The 26,319-nt window shown below is 43.3% G+C and overlaps 1 protein-coding gene across 1 annotated transcript in view; it reads right to left on the reverse strand.

The window, feature by feature from the left end:
- Window positions 1–676: 676 nt before the first annotated feature.
- IPO8 (importin 8) overlaps window positions 677–26,319 on the reverse strand; it is a 51,874-nt gene continuing 26,231 nt past the window's right edge. The window contains 14 exon segments of the mRNA XM_044434112.1: window positions 677–4,584; window positions 5,994–6,110; window positions 6,995–7,210; window positions 8,846–8,909; window positions 8,911–9,052; window positions 12,764–12,984; window positions 16,249–16,344; window positions 17,622–17,719; window positions 18,299–18,424; window positions 19,467–19,533; window positions 21,022–21,147; window positions 22,074–22,234; window positions 23,812–23,977; window positions 24,482–24,571. Of these exon segments, the coding sequence (XP_044290047.1) occupies window positions 4,493–4,584; window positions 5,994–6,110; window positions 6,995–7,210; window positions 8,846–8,909; window positions 8,911–9,052; window positions 12,764–12,984; window positions 16,249–16,344; window positions 17,622–17,719; window positions 18,299–18,424; window positions 19,467–19,533; window positions 21,022–21,147; window positions 22,074–22,234; window positions 23,812–23,977; window positions 24,482–24,571 (1,782 nt within the window). The 3' untranslated portion in view covers window positions 677–4,492.

The raw sequence follows: 26,319 nt of genomic DNA on the forward strand, positions 1-26,319 counted from the left end.
GTCAAAAAAGCCACTTTAAAAGGCGCTGCAGTTTGCACAGCTACTTGCCTGGCTTTGGTCTAAAGAAAGAGCAAGCTTACCAAATTGGGTGATATAGCTGCAAATCTCAAGGACCCCATTTCAGGTTACTGCAAAATATAAGGTAAGAAGGTATTTGGATTTGCTACTCATGGAGATAGGCAAGAGCCATCTCCCACTTTCCATGATCTTGACCTGACAAGATGCAGAATCCATTAATATGCACAGGAACTATGAAGTACCACTCTGGTTTCTGAGTGTGATGGTGGTAACCTTCAGCCATGTGGTCTAAGGCAGGACTTGGCAGAAGTTATATCTCCAGATGTTTGGGATTACAGCTTCCAGAAGTTCTGCCAGCATGGCTATAGTCAGGAATGCTGGGGACGGGAAATACCTGGATGTCTATTTTTGGCCCATCTGAAGTTTAATGTTTCTATTACTCCACAGTTGTAGGAAGAACCACCTCTCTCATCAATTTAGAAGAGACCTTCACGCAATCCCAGATTCACACTTCAAACCTTTTATGTATCTTTACAAAGATAATCAAGCTTAAAGTGATATTTAAAAATGGGAGGGCTGTGTAGTGAAATCCACACCATGCAGATAGTGACAGAGGGCACGGCACACAAGAGAAACATAAAAACATTGCACTCGAATATTTCAGTGGTAGAATTCTTGCACACAATTTCAGCCCCTTTATTTTCAACAGTTGGTTTCCTGTACAGTTTTAACCTATGCTCTGCTAAAGCCAAACAAGCCCCATTCAAAATTGAGCACAAAATGGTTCTTTATCTTGTACTCTCCTTTAAGGCGGTTGCTTTTAATTACAGTGTACATTTTGTTGCGATAGCTGTGATAATCCTTTCAACCTCCAGGAAGGGGGGAAATCAGATGCTCTGCCAACTTGGCAACCATTTTCTGTTCAGAACAACAAATATATTTGGAATTTAACAGTAGGGAGCAATTAGGGTTACCCAGATGTTTACAATTCCAGTATATTAAACAATACAAACTATTTCACATGAAAGGACTTAGAATGTCCATGGTCGTCATCACAGCTCACAAGTTGGCACCATTTGTCCAGAGACAGACTGAGTGCTCAGACATCTTCAAGGGCTGGTTCAGGCATGCATGTGCAACACCTGGTTTTTCTATGCACAGTTATGGTACACTTGGTAACCAGCAGTTGCTTAAGCGACTGACTCAGCTGAATGAAAGCACTGTGTCTGAGAAGATGTGAGCCAAAATGGAAGGTCTGTCTAGGGTGTTGTATCTGTGATGGCTCCATTTGTACATGCAAGTCATTACTTGTCAGAGCAGTCATCAAGGAATAAAGAGGCACGTGTGAACCGATCACTCAAGCCTTGAATTTCCAAGTATCATTTTACATATTCAGCTTTTAAATCAAGGAAATGCTCTCTCTCGTCACATCTGTCATAACCCAAAACATTTAAAACAATAAGAGAATTATTTACTCTAGGCTGGAAGAGCGACATGTCATCAATAAGACACTCGAGCATCCCTGACAGTTCCTTGCTGGACTACAACTCGCAGCATCCCCATGTCAGCTATGCCAGGTGTAGGATTCTGCAAGTTGTAGTCTGAAACACCTGGAAAGCAACAGGTTGGGTAAGTCCAGCACAAGCATTTTTGGGGTGAAGCCATCTGTAGCAGCTGTTCTATCTGTACAGAATGACCACAAACTGCCAGCGAGTGCCAGTCTGCAGATTCTTGCCCGAAATCCTCCACGCGCATCAAAATCTAGGACGAGGGACATGACCGCACTCTAATGCACTAGTTTTAAATATGCAGGGAAGGTTCAGACCAGCCATATTCAGACATGCAATCATTGTCTACAGTGGTTCATGGCAGGGGCGTTAAAGAAACACACTACATGATTCTGCTGCATGTGTGTGCTGACTCAAAAGCTTCGCAATGATTTAGACTTAACAGAACTGACTTTTAACAGCTGCTCAAGCCCCAGTCTTCAGAATAAGACAACGAGTACACATGTTTGTTACCGTCTGATTGATTTCTGAACAAATCTGGGCACAATCTTGGAAGACATGTCAATCTTTTAAGCAAGATAATAAAGTTGAAAGGAATGTTTGAAAAGAAAAAGTAAAGTATAATCCCTAAGCAGAACAGCTTGAATAATAATAAAATCTTGCACTATTTTGGTTGTGGTTTCCCTATGCACGTACTTGCATGAACATCTACTCTGAAGGGTAAGGGCAACAGACTCTCTCTCTCGCAAACATAACATCTAACAAGGAACTTTCTCAAATCAACTGTACAGCAACAAATTCCAGCGAGGCAAAGGAAATGGATTTACAGGAAATTTCTTTGGGATAAAAGGGCAGGATTAGGAAGGAACCAAAACAAAATCAAATGGAGGCACAAGTTAATTGTACTAAGAGGCTAGGTAGAATGAAAATGGCAATACCTTATAGCCTAAGACAATTTAGAATTTTTAGCAGTTCACCTAACATGTTTTTAATATATACCATTGCACCTAAAGTTGGCCAACAAGTGGTTGTACCCATGGCTGTTTTAAAGGTACACCTGTCAAGATGCCACAACTGGTTGCAGTTCTTAGTTTGGTATACATCTGGTGGCAAAGCCAACCTGGCCTTTGTGTAACTATGTGTGAAACAGCCTTTAATTTACTATTATACAATTATCACTTAAAATTGGGGAAAGAACTCCAATGCTCTTGTGTGCTCCATTGCAGAAAGCCAAGCCACAAGAACAGGCCTTTATGGAAAACTAAGCATAAGACTAACTTTGATGGATGGTTTGGGAGAGGCAAACCAATTTAGGACACAATCCTATACTTGTTTAAACAGAAAAAGGCCTCTAGCTCCCATCATTCCCCAATCAGGATGCTGTAGGACATTTTTCTCTCTAGAGATGCACTGGATTTTGTCCTTATTCTTTCAGCCACATATGGTTGAAAAGAACCTTAGGTATGGGCTGAAATGGAAAGCAAAGCAAAGCACTCACCCTGTGCTTCTTTCAAGCCTAGCCATTAAAACACAGCCTCATCATTCTGCACCAGTTTTTTTAATTGATTGTTTCACCTTTGCTCTGCTCAGGCACACAGAAACCAGTAACACATGATGTCTCCCTAAACGTAATGGGGATTGGTCTTCTAAAACCAAGAAAAATTAAAATGATCACCCAGTCACTGGATACAGTGAAAGGATGGCGCCAATAAAAGCTGGTATTTAAAATTTAAGTTTCTATCACCAGCATGGCTGGAAGAATGATATGTATTCAATGCAAGAGAAAGGAGTTCAAGAGAGGCAAAAATATAAAGCTGATGACTACTTAAGTCCACTGTCTAATTATCGGTACATTAAGAAATCCACAACAGCACTGACATAGCTTAGCTTTGAATATTCAAGGCCAGGAGCAGCACTGAAATGTCTACAAAATTGTTTTCTGAAGACTCACAATGCCACTACTTCCATTTAAGTACTGGTTATGGAACTATTCCGCTTCCTTAGGAGATCAATAAGTGGCTGACAAGCCTCCCTGAAAGATGTACTGGCCAGCACAATGATCTCATCCCAAAAGTGCAACTGCAAGACTGCACTGGGCAAGCTCTAGGATGAAAGCAAGGCCTTCTGGGCACAGCCACTGCCTCAAGCAGTCTGGGTGCACACCCCAAAGTATGCCCTTCAGTGCCCAACTGGTTCCATGGTAGGCAAGGCAAGCTAGAGAAAGAGTTTTCTCAAGTAGAAAGTCCCCGAATTCTGCAATATTCACAAAGGCTCAGCTCTCCTAAGGAAAGGGGATTCAGATTCATTGTACACAGGAAGATCTGTTTTCTAAGTGCAGATGCGGACACAGGGGTATTATAGCTCAGGGAGACATCACCCTGAATGCATACAACTGCAGGGAAGCTGAAAGGGTTGTGTAGCCAATGCTGTGAGACTTGTGACTGATAAAATACAGCCACAACTTCACTGGAGGGAGACAACGGAAGAACATGGAATACAAGATTAGAAGTGTGCCTATAAATGTCCATCCTTCCTTTCTTAAAAAAAAAATTAGTATTATAATGCACCCCAAAAATCTTTTGTTCAGGCTATCCATATACAACAGAAGGCACTGTTATCCATAGGACCCCTTCAATTTCACATGGCAAAGACCTGAGAAGTGCAACTCCATCCAGTTTCACATGGCTGGTTCCCTGTTTCCTCGGCAGGAGGAGTTGGGAACAGGTACTTTCTTTTCAGTCCAACAACTTATAAAAATACCACAAGAATTTATACATTACAGCAGCTGGTTAGAAAGAGTGTCCTAATGAGGGGGAAGAGGGTCAACCACTGCTTTTTCCCAGAAGGAATCTTCCAGAGCATTCAATTACCTTTCCTTGCCCATTCACAAGTCACAAATTATCTCTTTGTTTTAATAAAATGCAATAATGAAAGATTCTACACAGTCCTTTAAGTGTTTTTCTCCTTCAGTTGCTTCCTGGAGCATTGCCAAAGTTAAATCCAGAGACCAGTCCTTTGATATTAAATGTGAAATCTGTCTGTTCTATCCTCTTTGATTCTAGAATTAAAAGGAAAAGAATGTTAAGAGATGGACAGAAAATATGTCTTTATACAGTACCAACGATTTTTCTAATCTCCTTTAAAAAGTGCTCTTTAAAACATTATAAAGAATCTCCTCTATTACAGATAAACTCAAAATTATCTTGCAAAACTGTATTCATCTGTATTGTTCCCCATCTACTGAATATTATCATTCTGAAGAGGGAAAGTACAACTTTGGACCCCATCAGAAGAAAATACTTCCGAATTCCCCCATTACTATCAGTAGAATTGTGTGGCATCTTAGCAGCTGTTGAAAAATGGACAGAGTTTAGGTATCTCATCATATAATTGGAAATACTGTTTATATACAATCTGACATGAAGCTTAGCCAAGAAAGGGTGGATAATGCAGAAACTCCACTTAAAGCAGTCTGGAGTAAGACCCACTCCTTTCTGGTCCCTCTGCATGTCTCAATCTGTGTGCAACTATTTTTCTGGAGGACTCCCTTGTTCTACCGACCACATGCTTCTGTTACGAACATGTCAGCAAAGGATGCGTGTCAAAGGCACTGCAAAGTGACATATGAACCTGCCTTAGATGGAGGCAGAACATTGTCTGCCTAGCTCAGTATTGTCTATTCTCGCCTGCCACGGCTCAGGGTCTCAAACCAAGGTCTCTGTCATCATCTGCCTCTCAACCCTTTTATCTGAAGATGTCAGGGACTGGACTGGAGACTCTCTCTATGCAAGGGATGCCTTCTGCCATCAAGCTAGTGACCCAAGGAAGAGCGACTGTCCACAATATGCTTAGAACCTTGGTTTCCTTCCACTTTTGAAAACTTTTTGTTCATTCCTACTGAAGTGATCCCAAAAGGCAATGGCAGGGAGATCAGGCTACACGCTTCTGAATTTCTCCACCCTATATACTCTGTCATCTGCAGCATCCCCTTACATGAGCACCGCCCCCCAAGAAACCCTCCCTGGGACACCCTGCACCCCAGCCTCCATCTTCTCTACTTCCAATGGCACTGGGGCATGAAGCAGCGAGAGTTGTGTTTTTTCCTCTCCTTCTCTCCCCTCCAAACTTGCTCTTGCTCTGAAGATTAGCCTGTTGGTCCACCTTAAAAGTGCAAGACATGCTTACAAAATGGGATCCCCTCCCTGATGTTTGATACATAGACGCATCTTACAATGGGAAAAAGCTAAGGAAATCCAAATCTTCACCCACTGCTCTTACTTCTCTTTCTGCACACGCAGGGCAATAAAAGCATTTCTCTTTCAATCCTTTATTTTCATCGTATTTGCAATCTGGACCAGCTTGAATTGCTTTACATGATTGCAATAATTAAGAATTCCTCTTTGCACAATACACACTTTCTGCAAATATTCTTTCAACAGGTCATGCTTTTCCAGAGGGCCAACTGACCTGCAGAATTCCTCCGGTGTTCGGCTAAGGCACAGATTTCATGCAACTGTGTCTTCTGATCGTTGCTAAGTGGGGCCATCAATAAGTGGTACCAAGCTGCATCTCGGCTCTGCACAGCTGTCAACACAGAATTAACGGTCCAGCTTTGAAGAGTTTCAAAAACCCGAGATGGATACAGAACCCATGGCAACATCCCTCCCAATCATCAGACAAGTAGGGGCTGCTTTCCCTAAGGGTCAGAGTATTACAAGCACAGTCTGATGGCAAACTAATAGTTTGAATAGCCCTGCCACCGTAAACATGAATTTATCTACTGTGCTGTACCCTATTCTTGCTCCAAGCTCAGGGCCTCTCGTGTCAGAATATCCCAATTACTCCTAGAAGCACCCTGTGAAGTAGGTTAGGCTGCAAAACTGGGACATAAACAAAAAGAGAACTGTTGCCAGCCAAAGGCCACAAGGAGTCATCTAACTCTGTTATCAGAGCTGGGATGGGGACTGAGTCTCAGATATCTGACATGCAACGCATGCATTCCACCCCTTGGATGGGATCTGCCTGATGCCGGTCTCTGAAAAGGCTATGCTATGCTAACCAAAGTGAAGGTGGTACCAGTTCTGCTCAGAAAAGCAGCTGGAGATACAGGTTTTCTTCCTGCCTTCTAGAACTAGTATAGCCAAAAACTAAAAAAAAACCCAAAAATCCAGCTTAGTGGGTTTCTCTATCTTAACTTCAGCATTTCACAGAACCCTTGCAGGCCAGACATGGGGACATTTTTAAAACAAGCAGCAGACCAGTTTGTTAAATGCTGTTTCGCTTTCCCTAAGGTAACAACGAACGGTACGTGGGGCTCAGCGTGCCATCCTATGCAAGTTAGACAGCAAAACGGCCTACAGCTCCCAGCTGAGTCTAAGCTTGCATGGGATTGAGCCTTCTGCCATTCTGAGATTAGCCAAGCTAAGACGTTTGCCATTACTAGGTTGATGCGTCTTAAGTGTGAGTACCTAACAGTGCCTGTGTAAAGAACTGATACTCGTCCACGCCATCTTCCAGGTCAATTGGAGTGCTAAAGCTTTCTAAAGCAGTTTCTTCCAATGCATCATCATCCCAGTCATCGTCGTCATCGTCATCTTCATCTGCATCACCGCCTCCACCTGCATGGTTCTCCTGCATTTCCTGGCTTACTTCATGTACTTCTTCTTCATCACTTGGAATCTCTTCTGTAATTGTTTATTTGAAAAAAGGCATTAAAGTGCTTCCATATATTTGTGATATAAAACAGACCAACGTGTATTTTAGGATGCAAAGCCTATTCCAATTTCCTGAACAACTGGCTATTCTAATTCTGCTCCTAAATGAATGGCATCCCCAGTGAGCACTGAAGATAATGAGCAGCCCCTTAAGTTATAACCCTGAGGAAAGCAGCCAAGGAAAGAAAATGATTTTTGTAACTGAGGAAGGTCAGCTTGCTGGATGCCCTCACACTTCTGAAACAAGCCTCAGGAAGCCCCTTGGAAATAATGTTTACATAAAAGCCAGTTCTGGCCAGGGTCATGCAGATTAAGAGTCAGGTTAACCTTATGAGTAGTGAGTAATTTAAGCCCCCGTTCCCACACCGCTTGTGGTGTCCCAGAATACACCTTTTGCTTTGCCCCATGAATTTACAATTTGACTTTGTGGGAAAAGTTCTATAGGTACAGAAACTGATCATCAGTGGCAGAGCACCTGCCAGGGAAGGGGTGAAACTGTAATGCAGGGGTTCCCCAATGGTGAGAATCTCCACCAATGAAATTTTCCATTCCCTGACTCCTTTAAATATTTTTTATAAAAACGCCTTAAAAACCTCCTGCCAGCTCACAACCAACAATGCCATCCTGTTCCTGACTTTGCTGCTAATGGGCAGGAAGAAGAGATTGCTTTCTTGCCTGGCCCAGTCGCCTTTGGTCTGCACGCTCCCTCTACCTCCCGCCATGCTATTACTCTCCCCCAACCCCTCTGCTGTGCTTTTGGCCTCTAGCCCCACTATTTTTATCTCCCTAGCCATCTTTACCTCCCCTGCTTCTGGCCTCCAGCCTCACTTTTTTTGTCCCCATTCACCATCTTGCTCTTTCGCTCCCTATTCACTGAGCCCCTGGCATTGCTCTTTTTCTCTCCCATCCTAGCCCCCACCCTTGTCAGGACACACACACACACACACACGGCTGAGACAGCAGCCTCTCAGGTAGGGAGCGGAGAGGCTAAGCCTGGGGTCAAGGCAGGGAAAACCCTTCCTTTCCTTTTGAGACTGGGGACTTTTCCTTTTCCTTTGGGCCTGAGTAAAGAGGTGCATGTAGATAGAAGAGCAATCCTATGCAGGTCTACCCAGAAGTAATTCCATGCAAGTGTGCACAGGTTTGCAACCTCGGATGGGTAGCTTGCTGTGCTCCCATGAGCTCAAATATGAAGTATGGCTTTGGAGCACAGCCCCTTCCTCTGCTTGTGCCAAGTTTCTTGAGTGAATTCCTTGTCTTTTTGCTAGCCAGCTCCCCACAGCAGCCATTTATGTGGCTAGCAATACCTTCCACGAGAGCCATTTTGTAGTGGTGCCCACAGCAGTCTCTCAGACTCCCAGCTGTGCCCACAAGTACAGAGGTTGGAAACCCCTGCTGTGAGGTCTATGACCCTGAGAACATGCCTCCAGAGTTCCTGAAACATGCAATACCGGCCCTCCATCCACTCACAAGCTTGAAAGACACTCGGACAGCATTCCACGACTAACAACTTACAGCGATAGCTGGCAAAGTAACGGCACTGCTGTCCCAACCATCTCCCCACCCCCATCCTATTTGCACAATGACGCTCTTCCTTGTTGATACCATTATCTTCCACATCATTCTTTTCCACTTTGGCCTGCTCGTCATGCTCGGTGTGCTGCCGGGGGGGCACACACTTGCTTGAGGCCCAGGAAGAGAAGGAGCACCGAAGGAACAATCTGCGCAGCCACTGCATCGACTGCGGGAGGTCGGTTTGGCAGCCCCATCAGGATGCTGAGTCCAATGATGCACATCTTCCTGTCATGTAGGCTGCACAAGGAAAGAAACGGTAAGAACTGGGGTGGACACGCTTTCAGGGGGCTGCATGCCCCTTCTGTCACTTTCTTTGCTCTCACTTTCTGCCACCTCATCCCCAACTCCTTCCTCTTCCGTCCCAGCGAGTGGGCGCCCAGGGAAGAAACAAACCACTCTTGCCAGCAGCCTGAATAATCAATCACATGCGGAGAGGGGTTGAAATTATGCATGAAATTAGAGTAAGGGGTGCAGGTTTACCATCCCAATATACAAGTTCTAGTTCTTAAAGATCAGTCTGGATTCCAGACATGCATATGGGAAAGAGCACCTGAAAGTCTGGGGCAAGAACCTCAGTCATGACGATACAGTAACAGAACACAGAAACAGAAGAGAAAATATTCTCAGGTGCCTGAAAATAATGTTTGTTCTGGTCATAATTATAATGGAATTTTTGGAAATGTCTTGAGTATAATCCCTTATTTCAAGCATCAGAGATTACTGTAAGTGTGCTCCCCATTTGCTGTTTCCTACAATAATGGAGTAATCTTCCCAGGAGAGACCAGCCAAGCAATGTAGCTTATGCCAGATTAGGGATCTTCCGTTCTGGAACTGCCTTTAAATGGTGCCCCCTGTGGCCTTTTATATCTTCTTTTACACTGGATCATTTTAGATTGTTCGTTCTTTTTGGGGGGTACTGTCTTGACTATTTTTAATAGTACTATTATTGAATGGGTAGTACAAGGAGAGGATCCACTCAAGTGCACAAAAATATAATCCAAAAGAATCTAGGGGGGTGTCTAGTCCTACTTGACTCACTAAGCCAATACAGCAGGACTTCCATATCCGTGGGGATACATGCCAAGCACCCCAGCAGATGCCCAAAACCACAAATAACAGCAAACAAAACACGTACTATAAACTGTACATATAGATTTCTTTTTTCACAATTTCATGGATAGAAGATTTGTTCTTACCATACATCCTAACAACCTCAGCACATGATTTTATCTTTCCCTATTGAATTGAGAATTTTCACTTAAAGGAAGCACTTTAAGACACTTTGCATCTTCTCTTTCAAACCAAGGTCAATTGTGGTTAAGTGAACCAATGGATAAGGGGGTCCTGCTGTATTCCAATATGCTATTGTAAGTCTTAAACACAGGGATTCCCAATCAAATCTCTTACATGAAAGCACTAAACTGGACATCTTAGAAGGCATACATTAATGAAAGAGGTTTGAAACACAGACGATGCAGAATGCATACCATGTATTTGGAAGGGGGCTTTGAGGGAATAAATATCATCCAAAATAAGAATGCCTGCCCATTACAATCAAGGAACGCTCTAGTCATCAGTCAGACACCTCAGTTAGAGAGCCATGGCTTCATTCTTCCTTCTCTGCAAGTAACAGCTCAGGAAAAGCTGGCTTGGAACAAGCAAAATGAATCTACTCCTTTAAGGCACCAACCTTCAACTGATGGACTTGGAACCATTACTTGGGGTGGACAACCTCCTTTCTGCTACGAGTTACACTTCCTCAGGAATAATTTGTTAGGGGCCTCACCCCACCAGTGGGTAGGACCACCCCTTTTCCATTTCTTCCTGCCATTTCCCCTCTCTCTCACTTCTCCTCCTGGCCCAGTGGGCTGCCAGCTAAGGAAATGGCTGCTTTGTCAAAGTTCTGAATTGAGGGCTGGATGCAGCTCAAGGTCCACAGGTTGTGTATTGCCACACAGCTGGACTGCAATGTTACTCATGGACCCTACTGGGCAGCATTGTCTTGAAGTGGGTTGCAACAGCAATATTCCACTGTAGAAATATATAATACAGTGTTAAGCAGAAGGATCCCATATGAATGCTTGCATTAAAGATGTGCCCTGTGTGTGAAAGTGCTGAAACCTACAGATACAAGGCAGCCCATACCTTGCGTACTATATAAGTCAGGGTACAACAAAAGACAGACAGACAAGACAGACAGACAGCACAAAAAGGGAAGGCCGTGGCAGAGACTGTAGGGGCTGTTTTGGGAGCTGAAGTGTTGTTCTAACCCCACTAAGCTGCATTGCAAAGCACCTTCAAAGGCATTTTGGGGGGTATAGGGTTTTTAGAAAATTGTAATTTGCAGAGAGTCTGCTGCTAAATAAACACATGTGGTTACTAATGATAGGTGTCTTACCCTCTGGCGATTAATCATGATGTGAGGCCAACTATAAATTTGCCCAGAAATTAATCTGAATTGGTTTGAAGAAAAGCGCTCATCTATGGATTTAAAATAAGCAGAAGAGTCCTAGCATATAGGAGCAATTAGCTGTGATTTTCAGGTGGGGAGAAGAGAAGAGATAATTTTAAAATAAAAGAGCAGGGATGCTGCTTTCCTGAAAAGAGCCATTAGTATTCAAGATACGTGCCTCCACATTAAATTAACACTGTAATTGAGTTTAAAATGCTCAGAAAGATGCTGGAAATCTTTAACATAATTCAGAAGATCCTTCAAGTAACTCGCAAGAGTATTCAGAGTAGGGAAAAATACATATTTGAGAATAATAAGGATAACTCAAAATGGCTTTTTAGTGAGAGGAAGATTACAGAAAATGAAGTAAGGCAGCCTCATGGTTTAAAGCAAGCCGAAGTCTTAAAAGAACCCCACATGAATTAGGGGTGTCCACAGTCTCTCTCTGTATCTCACCTTCAGCAAATCACAGACAATGTAGAAAAATGAAGTGTGCTAAAAAGTGGCACGCCAGGACTCCCTTATTCTCAACTGAGCTTTGGAAGTGAACAAAGTTTCTGAACATGTGTTCACAGACAGCTGCTGCAGACCCAGAGTCCTTGGCCAGCAAGCCACGGGTGTCCACCTGGGCCCCTAAACTCAGGACCCACTAGGCTCACCCCCATTCCTGCCGCCACCACCTCTCACTCACAGTTGATTTTGAAGCACCAAAGGTGCCCTCAAGGCAATTCACATGAGAAGAAGCAGTCAGAGCTCACGCACACCCAACAGGCACCCTGTTAAACAGGTGCGCTGGGTTACATTCCCACTTTTCTGGGCACAAAATGAGCAAAAGCAACCCCCACTTTAGGTTGGCATGAAAGTGTACACTTTGTTCCTGTGACATAAATGGAGAGCAGCCTGGTCCCGTCTGGAAAGGGCTATTTGAATTCATTGTGCAAGGAGATACAGCTGGATATGGGAGCAACCATCATGCAGCTTTTATCTTCATGCAAAACAAGATGGTCCGTCTCAGGTATATGTTGACCAAGTCCACTGCCATCAGCAATATGCCTGCAATCCACTAAATCAAGGTACTTAGTTACATGGCTGAGATGGAATCTTTAGCATCATTTCTTTAGTGGGATTTTCTAGCACCCCCATTCCCACCCTGGGCCCTCTGGATATATGTACTGTAACACCCATCATTCCCAGAAAACACAGTAGCAGGAAATGATAGGACTAATAGCCTAACTCATTCAGAGGGTTCCAGGTTAAGAGCAGTTGGTTTACTGCAGAGCTACAGTGTGACTGAACAGCACCAGTCACTGTGATTTAAAAAGAAATTTTGTTCTTTGTTGTGAAAAAAAAAATCATGGTACACTATAGAGCTGCAGAAAGAAAGAGCAAGAAAAGTTTTCCCCCACACTTTCATGTTTTCCCAGACCATCTTACTGCTAATCAAAGCCAAGTAGAAAAGCTACTTTCCAAATTCATCTAGTTTTGAAAGCACCTACCCAAGAAAACAATCCGTATCATTCATCCACTGGTTTATGAACTGTGCAGTGATGGGCTCTGGGTTGTGAGGGAATCGGATGTTCTCTAGAGTATGCAAGAGAAGTTCAGGATTGTAGTAAAGTGCAGCAATGGCAACCTGGAGACACATGGTGCGAAGCTCGCTGGTTTTAACCCCTCGTGTCAAGCGCTCTAGAACTGCTTCCACAAAGAGTGGGATGCACTGGAGGCAGAGGCAGGAGATGTGGGACCATGAAGCCAGTGAGAAATAAGAGAAAAGAAATAAGTTTAGAGAACTTTAATAAGGATTTAGTCCCTGAAAGAGAATTACACTTCCCTTTCCTCAGCATATACAATAACATAATACACAATTCCTTACAGAAGTTTCAAGTGGCAATAACAAAGCTACAAAATGGGATACTAGATGGAGAATTCTGCCCTCTAAGCACTTCAGCTTTCTTTTTTTCCTATGTTTTTTAAGGCATGTTTCTAGACCTTATGGTTATGCATTTCAAAAAAAGACCCACAAAATGAAATTTCAAAAAGTAAAAGTATCATTGCTTCCTTTGCTCCTCTCTACAGCTAGCAAAATGAGGTTACACACAACAATTCTGCTTAATCCACATAATATACAGTGGCCACAATATTCAACTTTGCTTGTTGCATAGTGCGGGTTAACTTGGTACAGATTTGCTTCAATTCTTTTAAGCACACAATCCATTCTGTCCCACACTGAGTCCACACATATGTGATGTGCCAGGAGTTGTCTTTCTGTCACCTGAGACTTTCTTCTAGCCACTTGTACCATGTGACCAAGCATTTGTGCAAGTTAGAATGTGGACAATCCAGTTGCAGATTGTTGGCAGTCAGAAAGCCACTCTGGCAGAAAGGTGAGATTCTATGGAAGTATTTTAAATGATGTTCCCCAAGTGCCACCTGGTGGATGTGTTGCATCAAGACGGTGGTGATCCCCTAAGAGCCTGTCAATTGGAAAGGTGAAGTGTGTTTGAGAGGTGTAGGACTACCACGTCCTACCTCTTCCTTCCCCAGCTATTCTGGTTCTCCTTCGCCACGGCTGTGCTTCACTCTCTCAATCTCCCTGCTGGTCTCCCCTTCCCCATCTGATCAGCCGCAAGTAGCACCCCAGCTTGCCCCTCTCAGCAGCTATGAAGAACGTTCCCAAGGAACGAAGGAAGGGCCTTGGGCAACTAGCAATTTAGGGGAGAAGACCTCCCCTCCCAAACTCACTCTGTGATAGCAGCAGCAGCAGCTGCACTCTATTCAGGGACTTGGTGGGGCAGCCTTTCTCCACTTGCTGCCCTCCAGATTTTTTCAAAGCTTCAATTCGCATCAGCCTAAGCCAGGATAGCCACTGGTCAAGAATGCTAGTAGCTGCTGCCCAAAACATATGGAGGGAAGGCTGCTGTGGAAGACACAAGATACATTGCCTAGAGAGCCCTTGACAGGTACCAGAGGGGAATACTCTTTGGCACTGCCAGACAAGAGAGTTTGGGAAAGCCCTACAGCTCTGTGGATTAACAGAGACTGAATTTACAGCACGTCTGCCCTGCTTTTCCATTTTACTGGGGGATACTTAGAGCAGCTCACAATATTCAAAGAACTGTACTGCCTTCCACCAGCACTCCATCTGTTTCGCCGCCCATGAGGCATGGCTGCACCAGGCAGCAGAGGAGAGGCTTAAACTGATGCAGCTACTTGCACTCATACAAAGTAAACATGGGTTACTAAAACAGCATCGTGGAAAACTAAATGGGGCCCTGCAACAACAGGGTGGAGTGTGGAGTGCAAGGCTCCAACCACTAAATTCCATCGCCCCTCCCCACTTTTCTATTCCCCTCCTCACCCCAACAACCAGCATTTCATGTCCTCTGAGCTTACACAGTGTTCACCGCCTTATTTCGTTTTTTCCTTTCTATTCGGTAGGATGGGCAAATCAAGAAAATAATGCCCACTCCCAGTTTCATCAAAACTGTATTTTGCTCCACTGATTTCTATGGGACATTTAAAAATAGCTTTTCAATGTGAATGAGAAAATGACATACCCAGACAATGAGATGGTTCTTTCCACCCTTTTAAAAATCTATGCTCTTTTCCTTCTCTTCCTTTTCCATTCTGACTGTAACCCATTCATCAGTTTTTCCTGTCAGTGAGTCAAGTCTCTTTATGTCCAAGTGCTTATGGCAGGGGTCCTCAAACTTTTTCAACAGGGAGCCAGTTGACAGGTGCCAGTGTTAGGCGCAGGCCGCCAAGGCAGTGCCGACGGGGGGGGGGGGGGGCACGCCCACGTGTGCGCATGCGAGGCAGGGACGGGGGCGCGCACACAGCAAGGTGCCGGCTCGCTTGCAAGGAGATCGTTTTCTCTGAGCGAGTCCAAAATGACCTCCTCATAAGCAAGCTGTGGACCCGCGCACACGGTGTGTGCAAAACCTCTGGGGTGGGCCGGTTAAATGGGCCTGGTGGGCCAGTTCCGGCCTTAAGAGCTTAGTTTAAGGACCCATGCCTTATAGGATGTTTTGGGGGTTCCTTTTCCTTTACTTTTTCCCCTAGCTTTTTTCAGGATTTGCAACCCTTGGGGTTATTCCATGTCCGCCAAAATCTCTCTCTCACGAGCATAAATGGTGCAGCTTTGGCTTACAGAGTGACTTGAGTCAGAAACAAAGGGAAGGCTGATAGGCCCAATTCACTCTCCTGTATATAATGCTTGTTATTTCTGCCTCAGTGATCCCTGAGACATAATTTTCCTATTTTTGCCAAACCCTAAGGTAAAAAGGTTGAAAACCACTGCTATAGATGGTGCTGGGCTGCAAGGCAGCAGCAGATGCCAGCCTGACTTAGGGAACTGTTTGGATCCACCCACTTACTACGATGGTCTGCAGATGTTAGTGAGGCCTTCCTTGTGCATGGCCCAACATCCCCAGAAGGATGCTTGGTGCAGACTAAGGGGAGAGCCCTCCTGTGGCTGCACTGGAGCTACTTCCAGGGGAGGGTCCATCTTGCTCCCTTGTTTATGGGTTGTTTCCCTAATGGGAAGGCCTCCCTTTTTAGAAACAGTTTGGGTCTGAGGCTTCGATGGAAAGCTATTTTAATTTTGTTATAAACAGGTCTTAGTGGGTGCTTTTATTTTTACCCTGCCATTCTAAGCCTTGTCAGTGTTTCCATATTGTTGGTATCTTTGTTTTGTAATGTTTTTATTTTCTAGCCTTGTTAGTCATTTCATCTGAAGAAATGACTGTCTGAAGAAAAGCAGGAGAGAAACACCATTGTGATGGCTCAAGCAAGTGAGGCATGCCAGAGAGAAGGGAAACACTCCATTCAACGGAATTTCCCAATGCCAGCCTGTTTCCCATCCAAACAACACCAAAACAAACAAGTCCCATCCCACCTAAATCCCATTTTCGGATATTTTCCAAAACCCTGACTGCATCTTAGAACATATGAGAAGAAAAAACTGCATATGACAAATTACCTGGTCAATACCCCTCCCTTTGCACTGTAGAATAATAACCTCCAAGAGCTTGGCTGCATGGCATTCAGCATCTTCCCCTGCATCTCCTGTTAATACCTGGCAAGAAAACATGGAAAGACAGACTAGTGTACTTTTACTGAAAAGAGAGATATAAGCAGAAGGCAATACACATGTCCCATATGGCCAATTGGAAAATATGCTTTAGATTTCTCATAATATTGACAACATGTTTTCCATTCAGGATGGATTCTTATTGTGCTGAATAACTGGGTAGTAAGAAAAGGGCAAATAAAACAGGAATGTTAATTACTCCCAAATAAAGTACACTCAGTAAGACTCACTAGTATAGATTTTTATGCATTTCCACAAAGGCACATGTTTTATTCTTTTCCATGGAGTTCACTGCCACTCAAGGATCTCCCCACTGAAAATAATACAGGATCAATATCTTCCAGACCACACTTTCTGTAAGCAAGTTCTCAAAATGTTATGCTTAATAGGTCCAGGGAATAAAAAGAAATCAGAATGCACTTCTACTATTCTGCATTCTGGGCTTATTCAGAGCTGGAAAAGACCAAATGCTCATTTAGTCTAAAATATCTAAGTGAGGCAGGACCTTCAGTTCTCACACAGATCCATCTATGTTGTTTAGATGTCCACATGTTACACTCAGAGAAGATACATGGCGGGGCAAAAAGTTTCTTGTTGCTCAGACAAAAGAAGTCAAAAGGTGGCAGTCTTTCAGAGAAAGGCAGCCTTCCCTCTCCCTGGCAGGGTTTTCCAGAACAAGATCACTAGGAAGAGCAACCAAGAATAATCCAGAAGATTATGATAATCTAGAAGAAACACTATGGAGCAGCAAAATAGAACAGTCTTGTGGCAACCAAAAAGGCAAAAGAAAAAAAAAAAGATTCATGTGAGAGCGTTTGTGGTATGCATATCACTCCTCCCGTTTGAGAAGTTGGCACCCTGCATGCAGAACATCAGAGTGCCAAAATGGAAGAAGCAACAGGGTTGGAAATGCAACTCTTTCAACAGGAAGAACCCCATGAATCATGCATAAATATTCTGCTTTAAAAAGCGGGTACGAAGTCTGCACACGAAAGTGCTATATTCATAACAGTCCTAGCAAAGAATAACGTGAAGATACAAACCCACTGAAGTTGGGAATTTGGCAATGGGAAGTAAAGACTATATGTATGTAACACATGTGCACACATGTACATATGCACACACGTGAAATTAAAAACTGTATCAATATATGCTGAAAGCCAGGCTAAATGTGACCAGTTGCAGCCATACATTTGTAGATCACATTTTCATACTCATTTTGGATATTCAGTATGAATGGTATGTACAACTGCAACACTTACCTTTTTACACATAGTGTAAATAATCTCTAAATTTTTGGGATTCGACAATAAAGTAGTGGTATCGACAGTGACATAGTTGTGCAAGAGAGGCATCATATCTAGGCAGACACAAGTGATATAGTTAATTGTGAGAGTAAAAGGAAATGCAATAAGGTAACAGCTACTTTTGTGGCTCCCCCCCCCCCCCAATCACCCACTGTTCATTTGAGATTCTGGAACATTCCTCCCGCACGAGGGGTGCACAACCTGTTTGTTTCCAAAGGGTTTGTGTGAGACTGGCTCAGAGGCACACACAGATCCCTGCAAGCCCAACATATGTCACTGCTCTCTCAGCAATATGACATTTCTTGCTGACCCACAGGAAGGAGTGGAAAGGCTTCTCTCTACTCCATCTCCCCAGAGACGCTGATGGAGATTGCTTTCCTCCCTGATAGAAATGGATAATAAAGGTGGTGGTTCTCCAGCGCTTATCCAAGCCTGAATCTGTAAAACTAAGGAACAATCCCGGCTTTTTTTCACTCAGCTGAGACAAATTGACAGTTGATACACTCCATCAGAGCATTCTGAGCAACATTACTCTTCAGTTGGGTTACTTGTACAACTCTTACTGCTCCAGTCTCCTGGGTTATTATAACATCCATCAATTCCCTTCCAGAACACGCTGCTGAGCTCATTACCTGCAAAGTACTCAAAGCAATCCTGCTGAAACACTTCATATAGGACACCCAAAAGCTGCCACATTTGTGGTGAAATAAGATGGCATGTCAAGCTGTATGCCAGAGAGAGGATTTCTTCGTAGAACTCTGAAGGAAGAAAAATCACATACAGATGTGACAAGTTCTGGAACGGAAAGTTTGGAGATTTTGTCCAACTGTAGCAATCTGCATTATTCTTAACTACTGAAACAGCAACATGAACACTCAGACATGCATTATGTGCTTCTGTGATAGACAGACAGCCAACTTGCCAGGTCAGGCACGGACATGACTGTAAAGCATTTATCAGCATTGCATGGATCCGATTAAGAGCTTAAGCAAAGTTGTATTTGGCAGATACATAGAAAAATAAATGCTGGGTCCAAATCAATATTCTCCAACACTCTGAATCTCTCTCCAGTATCCCCTATGAAGGAGGAAATGACTGTCACAGACTTGACTTCAGTTTCTAGAAAGATGCACTTGTAAATTCTAGCATGCCCTCTTGAACCAAACTTCAGGAAAACTGAGCTGTGGACAGAGAACTAAGCTGTGGCTTCCAAATTGGCACATATAGCCCCATCCACTTTACTTTGGCCAGACCCACCGTGTCCTTAGCCCCACCTCTGATGGTATGTGGCCCTTGGGACACTTGACAAGTTGCGCTTTGCCTCTTCAGTCAAAAAATGTTTGCCACCCCTGCTCTACTCCAAAAGGCTCTCTCAAAAATGTCCCCATGGGTTTCACCTGTTATGTTGTGCTTTGTCTAACAGATGATAATCCAAGGTAAGGAGATGATACTTTGCTTAGCATCATCCAGCAAACCTGAGACTCGGCTTGAACCCAGACATTATGTACAGCTCCACCCTTGGCTTCATGCAGAATTGAACTGGCTCTTCAACAGCCTGACTGCCAGTCTGCGCTCTAGTAAATGGAAAACAACCTATAATCCTAGTGTGGCACTGGTTGTGTTAAACTTAAGACAAAAATGGAATTCAGAATTACTTCTATTTAAGATCAATCTGAAGCGAGTGGCAGAGAAGAAAAGTGAACAAGCAGGTGTATTATATGCTATTGCAAATTTGTTTTCTGCCATATAAAAGAAGACATAATATTCCCTAGAAAGTCTACTTAAAAATAAAAGAAATACCTATCACATGCTTTTGCAAAACGAGACCGATAATCTGCAAGCAAATGCTCTCCAACTGTTGAGTTATCTAGAAGAAAAGAAAGACCGTACAATTTTAAATTTTCACAGTAAAATAAAGAGGCTTTTGTTTAATCGAGCAGCTTCCCTAAAGCAAAACGCCTTCTATAAAAGCTTCATTTATTTCTTAGATTTGTATACTGTCTAATTGGCCAATGCCCTCGGAGATTTACAATCATAAAACCAAGCAGCAACAATGAAGTAACAAAAGAATACAATGTCAAACATTTAAGCATATTTTAAACATTTAAAACTTTGAGGAGCCAGCAGTAAAATTCATACTTAATGGGTTTAAGGCATGTGCCATGCAATCCTCTGGCTGCTAGACAGCACCTGGGCAGTCACAGGGATTTCTGGAGACCCAGCTGTGAGGTTGCAAAATTGCTCTGACCGTTTCTCTGCACTCAGGGTGCTTCCTTCCTGCCCTGCAGCCCGCACGGAAAGGACAGCTCTGGATGCATCTCTGTGGTCACAAGGGTAGCCTTGGAGACAGAGATTTGGGGGTATCCTGGGGAGGAGAGGATCCCACCAAGGTATCATGCATCTTGACAGCAGCTCCATGTCCCTCCCTCCTGCTCTGAAGTGCCTCAGCTACTCGTAAGTGGCTGAACTTGGATGTCTTGCTGAGAGGCAAGGCAGGAGGAGCACCGGTGATCATTGCCTTTGTGTTCCCTCTGCCCTCCACAGGGGGCTTGGAATCCTTCAGATCCTGAAGATTTTGAAATACAGTGGTACCTTGGCTCATGAACTCAATCCGTTCCAGGACTCAGGTCGTGATCCAAATTGGTCGTGAGCCAAGTTAAAATTTCCCATAAGCTTCACTGTAAATAAGGTTAATCCGTTCTGTAACCATTTTTTTTAAATCAGAAAAATGTGAAGCAAAGTGACAAAGAACAACAAAGATTGCGGCCATCTCCCCACCCTCCCCCTCAAGCATGACCGAGATCACTCCTGTCATCCCTGCACGCGCCCGTCATCCTGGCACTCTGTGGGGGGGAAGAGATGGGCGTGATCGCGGGCGCACTGAGGTAGAGATGGGTGCGAATGGGGCATGCTCGGGGAGGGAGAGACAGGTGCGCTCTCGGCCATCTCCCCCCCCCCACCCCCAGCATGATTGTGGCCATCGCCTCACTTGGGGGGGTGGGGAGATGACTGTAATTGTGCTGACTGGGGGGGGTGGGGAGATGGCCGAGATTGAACCCATCTTCCCTGCATGAATGCAACTGTGATCGTGGCCAACTCCGCACTCAGGAGGGTGGGGAGATGGCTGCAATCTTGGTTGCCACCCAATGTGGAGTTCGTGACCCATGTCAATATTTCCATGAAATTTTTGTTCGAGACCCAATTTGGTCGTGAACCAAGACGTTTGTGAGCCGAGGTACCACTGTACTTATTTTAAACAAATGGTTGAAAGTTGCATACCAAAGGGCTGCAAGATTGATAGGGCCAGAGAGCCTCTGTTGGCCTGTACAGCTTTGAAGTGGGAGAGAAGGCTCACCTCCTTGTGGTCTTGCACAACAGTCAGGATTGTGTCAATGGTGTGCAGGATTCCCATGGCCATAACAGTTTTATCCTCCATTTCTTCATATTCTTCACTCTGCAGAACTTTGCCAAATATTTCTGCCTACAGAAATCAGAAATATGAAACATTGCAGAACACTTGCTCATGATATGAACCACAAGCTCCTAACATGAACTTGGTAACTTTGGAGCACACAAATTATTACTATTATTATTGTTGCGGTTAGTTGTGAAGTCGTGTCTGACCCCATGGACAACATTCCTCCAGGCCTTCCTGTCCTCCACCATCCCCCGGAGTCCACTCGGACTGGGCACCTGGTAGTCTAGTTTGGTTTGTACTCCAAGAAACTTATAGTAATTTAATGCTTAGCACCAGAGAGAGAAATGCAAGGAGAGAGATACAAAAGAGGAATAGAAGAAAAAGCCATCACATATACTTAGATATTGCTCTAGTTGTTAAGCAAGGGATTCACCACTACTACTACTACTACTGACATTCATATAAGGGATGCATTTATAGTCCATGGAAAAAGCAAATAAATGGCTGAAAACTGAGATGGGGAAATACAGGTTTGAGTGCACTGACAGCCTATTAATCTTTTAAAAGAAATATTAGTAGCAGTTTACAAGAGCGACTTATCTTTGATTGCTTAGTCTCTTTTAATACCAAATAAGATTATTCAGTTTATTATGTTAAAAGGTCAAAATATGTTGGCCTATATAAAAGTCAACTCTCAACATACTGTCCCATTTGGACATGACCTAGATAAGCTCTCTGGAACATACTTAGAGATGGATTAAATTTGCTCCTTACAACGGCACTGGGATCATCAGGACAGAGGGCAGGCTTAGCTGACCCCGTTTTTCTTTTTCCACTGATGTGCATTTTCCTAAGAGGAACATTTAGTCCAGAAGAAATGCTTCATACTCATTTTGGTAAACAGGTAGACTGAAAATAGTTCAAAGAAAGTCAACTGGAACTAAAACATAGGCGTTCTGAAACTGAAATGGAGCCCTGCCATCTCTTACCAGGTGCTGTGTCATCTCAACCGCAATTGTTGCTACTTCCTGGCTGTATTCACAAATCAGCTTCTGGATTACATTGGTGAGATCATCATTCTCAGTTTCCCGAACAACACGCAGCAGCTCCTGCATAACAGGCCTGATGTAGGGCTTAACGTATTCCTTTGCTAAAGAGGCACACACAAGAGTAACACACACCAGCAATATATCCCAAAAGATAAAAGAAGTCAATCTTGACAACATCTGCTTGTTTAAATGAAGGTGCAGGAAACTCCTGACTACATTTATGCTCCTTGGTTACCACACTTTCATCTTTTCTCAGAATGTGCCATATGTCTACATGTCTGTCAGCTTCATTTTCCTTACGCACTTTACTGGTGTAGGCCAGAGAGATCTGCCAAAAAGCTGAAAAGGGGGGAACTAGCAGACCCTTCAGGGAACTTGTAATCTATCACTGCAGAGAAACATCTTCCTGCCAAACCCCTTTCCCAGAGAAACTGCAACATGCCACCAGAGCCTTACTGGTACTTGAGTCATTACGGAAATCTCCACTTCCACCCACTTGCATGGCTAGCACTCAACTCAGCTTGACAATTAAAGAAGGGTCTCACAATTGGAAAAGAAGAGTCAAGGATGAATGTATGTGGTCAGGATCACCAGGGTTAAAAACAAGCAGCATGCATGCTGCACTTTTATGATTAAATTGTGTTGGAGAATACAAAATAGAGAATACAACAATGCTGTACAGTACATTTGATTTGGAACTGTGCACGCATATACACACACGTTTGGGTTTTTAAAAAGACACAAGAGTATGAAAACAGCTTCTCATGGTCACTACTCTGATATTAGATGGAAAATGGAGTACCTAAGGTAGAGGAGAACAAAGCGATTCCCAATCTAGGCATGACGGCAGTCGAAAAGGAACCAAGGGGATGGGTGGGAGGCCCACCCATACCTCCTGGGACCTGGAAGGGAGGGGCTTCCACTCAAATGAATGCTTAGCTATAGAAGCTTCCCGACAATAGGCTCTGCGTGGGCACAAAAGCCCATGTGTGTGATGCACAGGGGCCACGGAGAATAACTAATGATTTCCAGAGGCTGCACACTTCAGCCTAACGTACTATGGGCAATATCTCATCCTGGCAATCCATCAGCTCTAAACATGTGCTACTGGAACTGATGGGTAGCACAAGCCAAGAAATTACTCCAAACTACTGCTTCTGGAATGGGACAAGCCAACAGAGCCCCCTTCTATGATCTTCACTGGTTTGTTCTATTCTGGGAGCAACTGTTTCATATAGTTCCTTGAGTTGCACTAGCAAGCACAATTTTTCTGTTGCTCTAGCACTTCTACCTGTTAGTGCAGCTGCAACAGGTGTTTATTTTAACTCCAGTGTCTGCACTACAGTCATTAATAGGGTTGATTATAGGAAATATTTCAACATATATTCCAAATCATGTACCATGCCTATTCAAACCTACTTTAATATAATTGTAACATTTATTATTTCTAAAATACTTAAAAACTAGGTACATGATACCTAGAAGTCTAGACTGGTTTGTACTCCAAGAAGCTTATTGTAAGGGGACAAAAGTCAAAGGGGACAATCTCTGCCTGCAGTTCATAACCTAATGATATAATTGAACAAACAGGAAAAAACTGATGAGGAAACAAAAGGAAGAGTAAAGTCCCATTTGGACATGACCTAGATAAAAAATGGGAACAATATGAAAATCAAACCTTGTTCCTGATGACTTATTAAGGACTGAAGTGCTATGGCAGCTTCTACTTTTACTGGCATTTCTTTGTCATCAATCAGACTCTTCTTTGTTAGTTCAACTGCATTCCTTAGATTAAGTTCATTGTGGAATTTCAAGGTGCTGAATGAATGAAGCGTCCAACAGGACTGTGGCACAAGAAGAAAACAAACCAGGCTGTACCAAAGTTCTGATAACATTTATAGAACTTAATTGTGTGCTAGCAGTTCTCCATTTATTTAATATATATCTTGAAGAGGCTTATACAGCACAATTTCATGCATCCTCACCCAATATTAATAATACAACACATTAAAATCATAGAACAAGATATAGGAACCCTGTATGTCTAAGGCATTTCTGCAGGCTATTGCCGTAAGACTGCAGCAAACCTTGCTTAAGAGGCAGCAAGTGGGAATAAGGGTCTGAAAGGACTCAGTCTTTGAGTCTCAGCCATAAAACAGCACACTAAACATCTAAGCAAAATGGACCAACAAGGACCAAAGATCACCTGCAAATGGGCCACACTGCAACCTTCACACCCTCAGACTTCTGAACACAACTAAGTTTAAATAGCCCCCCAGTAGCAGAGGGCATGCTCTGGCCAATGTGAAGAACGAATCACCACCAAATGACATGTTCTAGTCACTTACTCTTGCTCTCAAATACCCCAGGTTCGACATGAACAATGGAAAGACGTGATTCTGTAGCATCAGCTCCATTTGATCCTTGAATACACTCTTCTGAAGGGAATTAAGAGCAGTCACAGAAATAAGTTACACTTCCATTTTGATATAGTCACATTGATCTATTTCTTAAGATTTAACTCCTCTGGAGTAATGGCATAATACAAACCAAAAGAGGCTCTAATTTCTATTTCCATTTCTAAGACAACGTTCTGATATTATATACTCAAAGACATGCAGAGGTGTTGATCTAGAAACCACTAGATCTAAAACATTCCACTGTTCAGGTTGAAAGGGAAATATTACAATGCTGCCATGATCCCAAAGCAAGCAGAGCCTGCACAAGGAGATTCAGACTAGTTAGATTCAGACTAGTTAGGTGGCTACACCTTGGAATGTGCACCTGTATGGCACATGCACGGCACATGCACCCATTAGTTGGGATTTGCTATGGCAATTCATTAAGCATTCTACTGGAATTTACAGTCACAACATGACCCAATGACTTGAGTTACCTGTATAATCTGGCCAGGGCAACTTCTTCTTCCTTCTCTTTTCTCCTCCTATATTATTTATTTACTTATTTTATACTGATAATTTTAATTTTATATTATTATGTTTGTAACTCAATGTATTTTTTGTATTTTTGTATTTAATGGTAATTTATTATGTGCTATTGTATTTCAATGTATTTTATTGTGTTGTAAGCCGCCCCGAGGCTTCGGCAAGGGGAGGCATAGAAATGTAATAATAATAATAATAATAATAATAATAATAATAATAATATAAAGAACTGTCACCGGACATGTACCTGTATCAACACTGCATTTTAAAGTATGTGTTTGGGAATACTGTAAGGCAGGGGCAATTCAGTGCAATGCAATCTACAGACTAAAATTTTAGCACTTGAAGCAGCCTTAGGTGTCAAGTTTAATAGACAGGGTTGGATACAACCCTTGCAGAGCAGGCCTTACCCCTTCCTTTCTTCTCTCCTGAAGCCTCCACCAGCACCCCAAATCTGCTTTGGAAGGTCTCCCAACCCCTGGAGCAGTTTTGGGGATGATCAGGGGAGGGAAAATCTCTTCCACCAGAGATTCCCTTCCGTTTGTGGAAAGACAGCACTGGATACAACCCAGAGGCCTTCACTGTCAGTCTGGTGCCTGTTCAGCAGGAAACTTTGGACAAGCTGGAGATGAAGCGATTCAGAGGCTAAGAAGGCTTGCAGCACAGAGCAGAAAGCCTTGCTTGGGCCAGTGGATAAACTGAAGCTGGAAGCTTTAGTCACATGGGCCCGCTCTATGTCCTGCCCCTTGCTGCTGTGGTCCATCCCTATAATTCCTTTCTTTGTTTAGACCAGATGCACAGGGGCAATCCATTCTCTGCCTCATAGCCTTCATGGTCAAGACCTGCTGTAGGCTTCCGGCCCTGACATCAACAGGGAATTATTTCAACAATAGCCTACTGATTCCTTTTTACTTTACATTTTCAGGCCAAAGTATTCAGGGCACTCTTGTGAAACATGCCTGTTTACAAAGAATGCATATCTTTTAACAAGATTTAGGGGCAAGTTAAGCAGCTCCTGCTGTGCACAGCTTTATCATCAGAGATACATGTAAAAGTGGAACAGAAGAACCATTGCAAATAAGAACCATTGCTGAACAACTCCCACTTTCTCAGAAATTTATTTATTTATTTATTTATTTAGACAACTTATATGCCACCCCATCGCATGAGCCTCGGGGCGGCTTACAATCATTAAAATCCCATATAAAATGCAAAAAATTCATCAAATTCAGAAATACATG

The sequence above is a fragment of the Varanus komodoensis genome, unplaced genomic scaffold (assembly GCF_004798865.1).
Source record: "Varanus komodoensis strain SLA01 unplaced genomic scaffold, ASM479886v1 scaffold27, whole genome shotgun sequence".
NCBI lineage: Eukaryota > Metazoa > Chordata > Lepidosauria > Squamata > Varanidae > Varanus > Varanus komodoensis.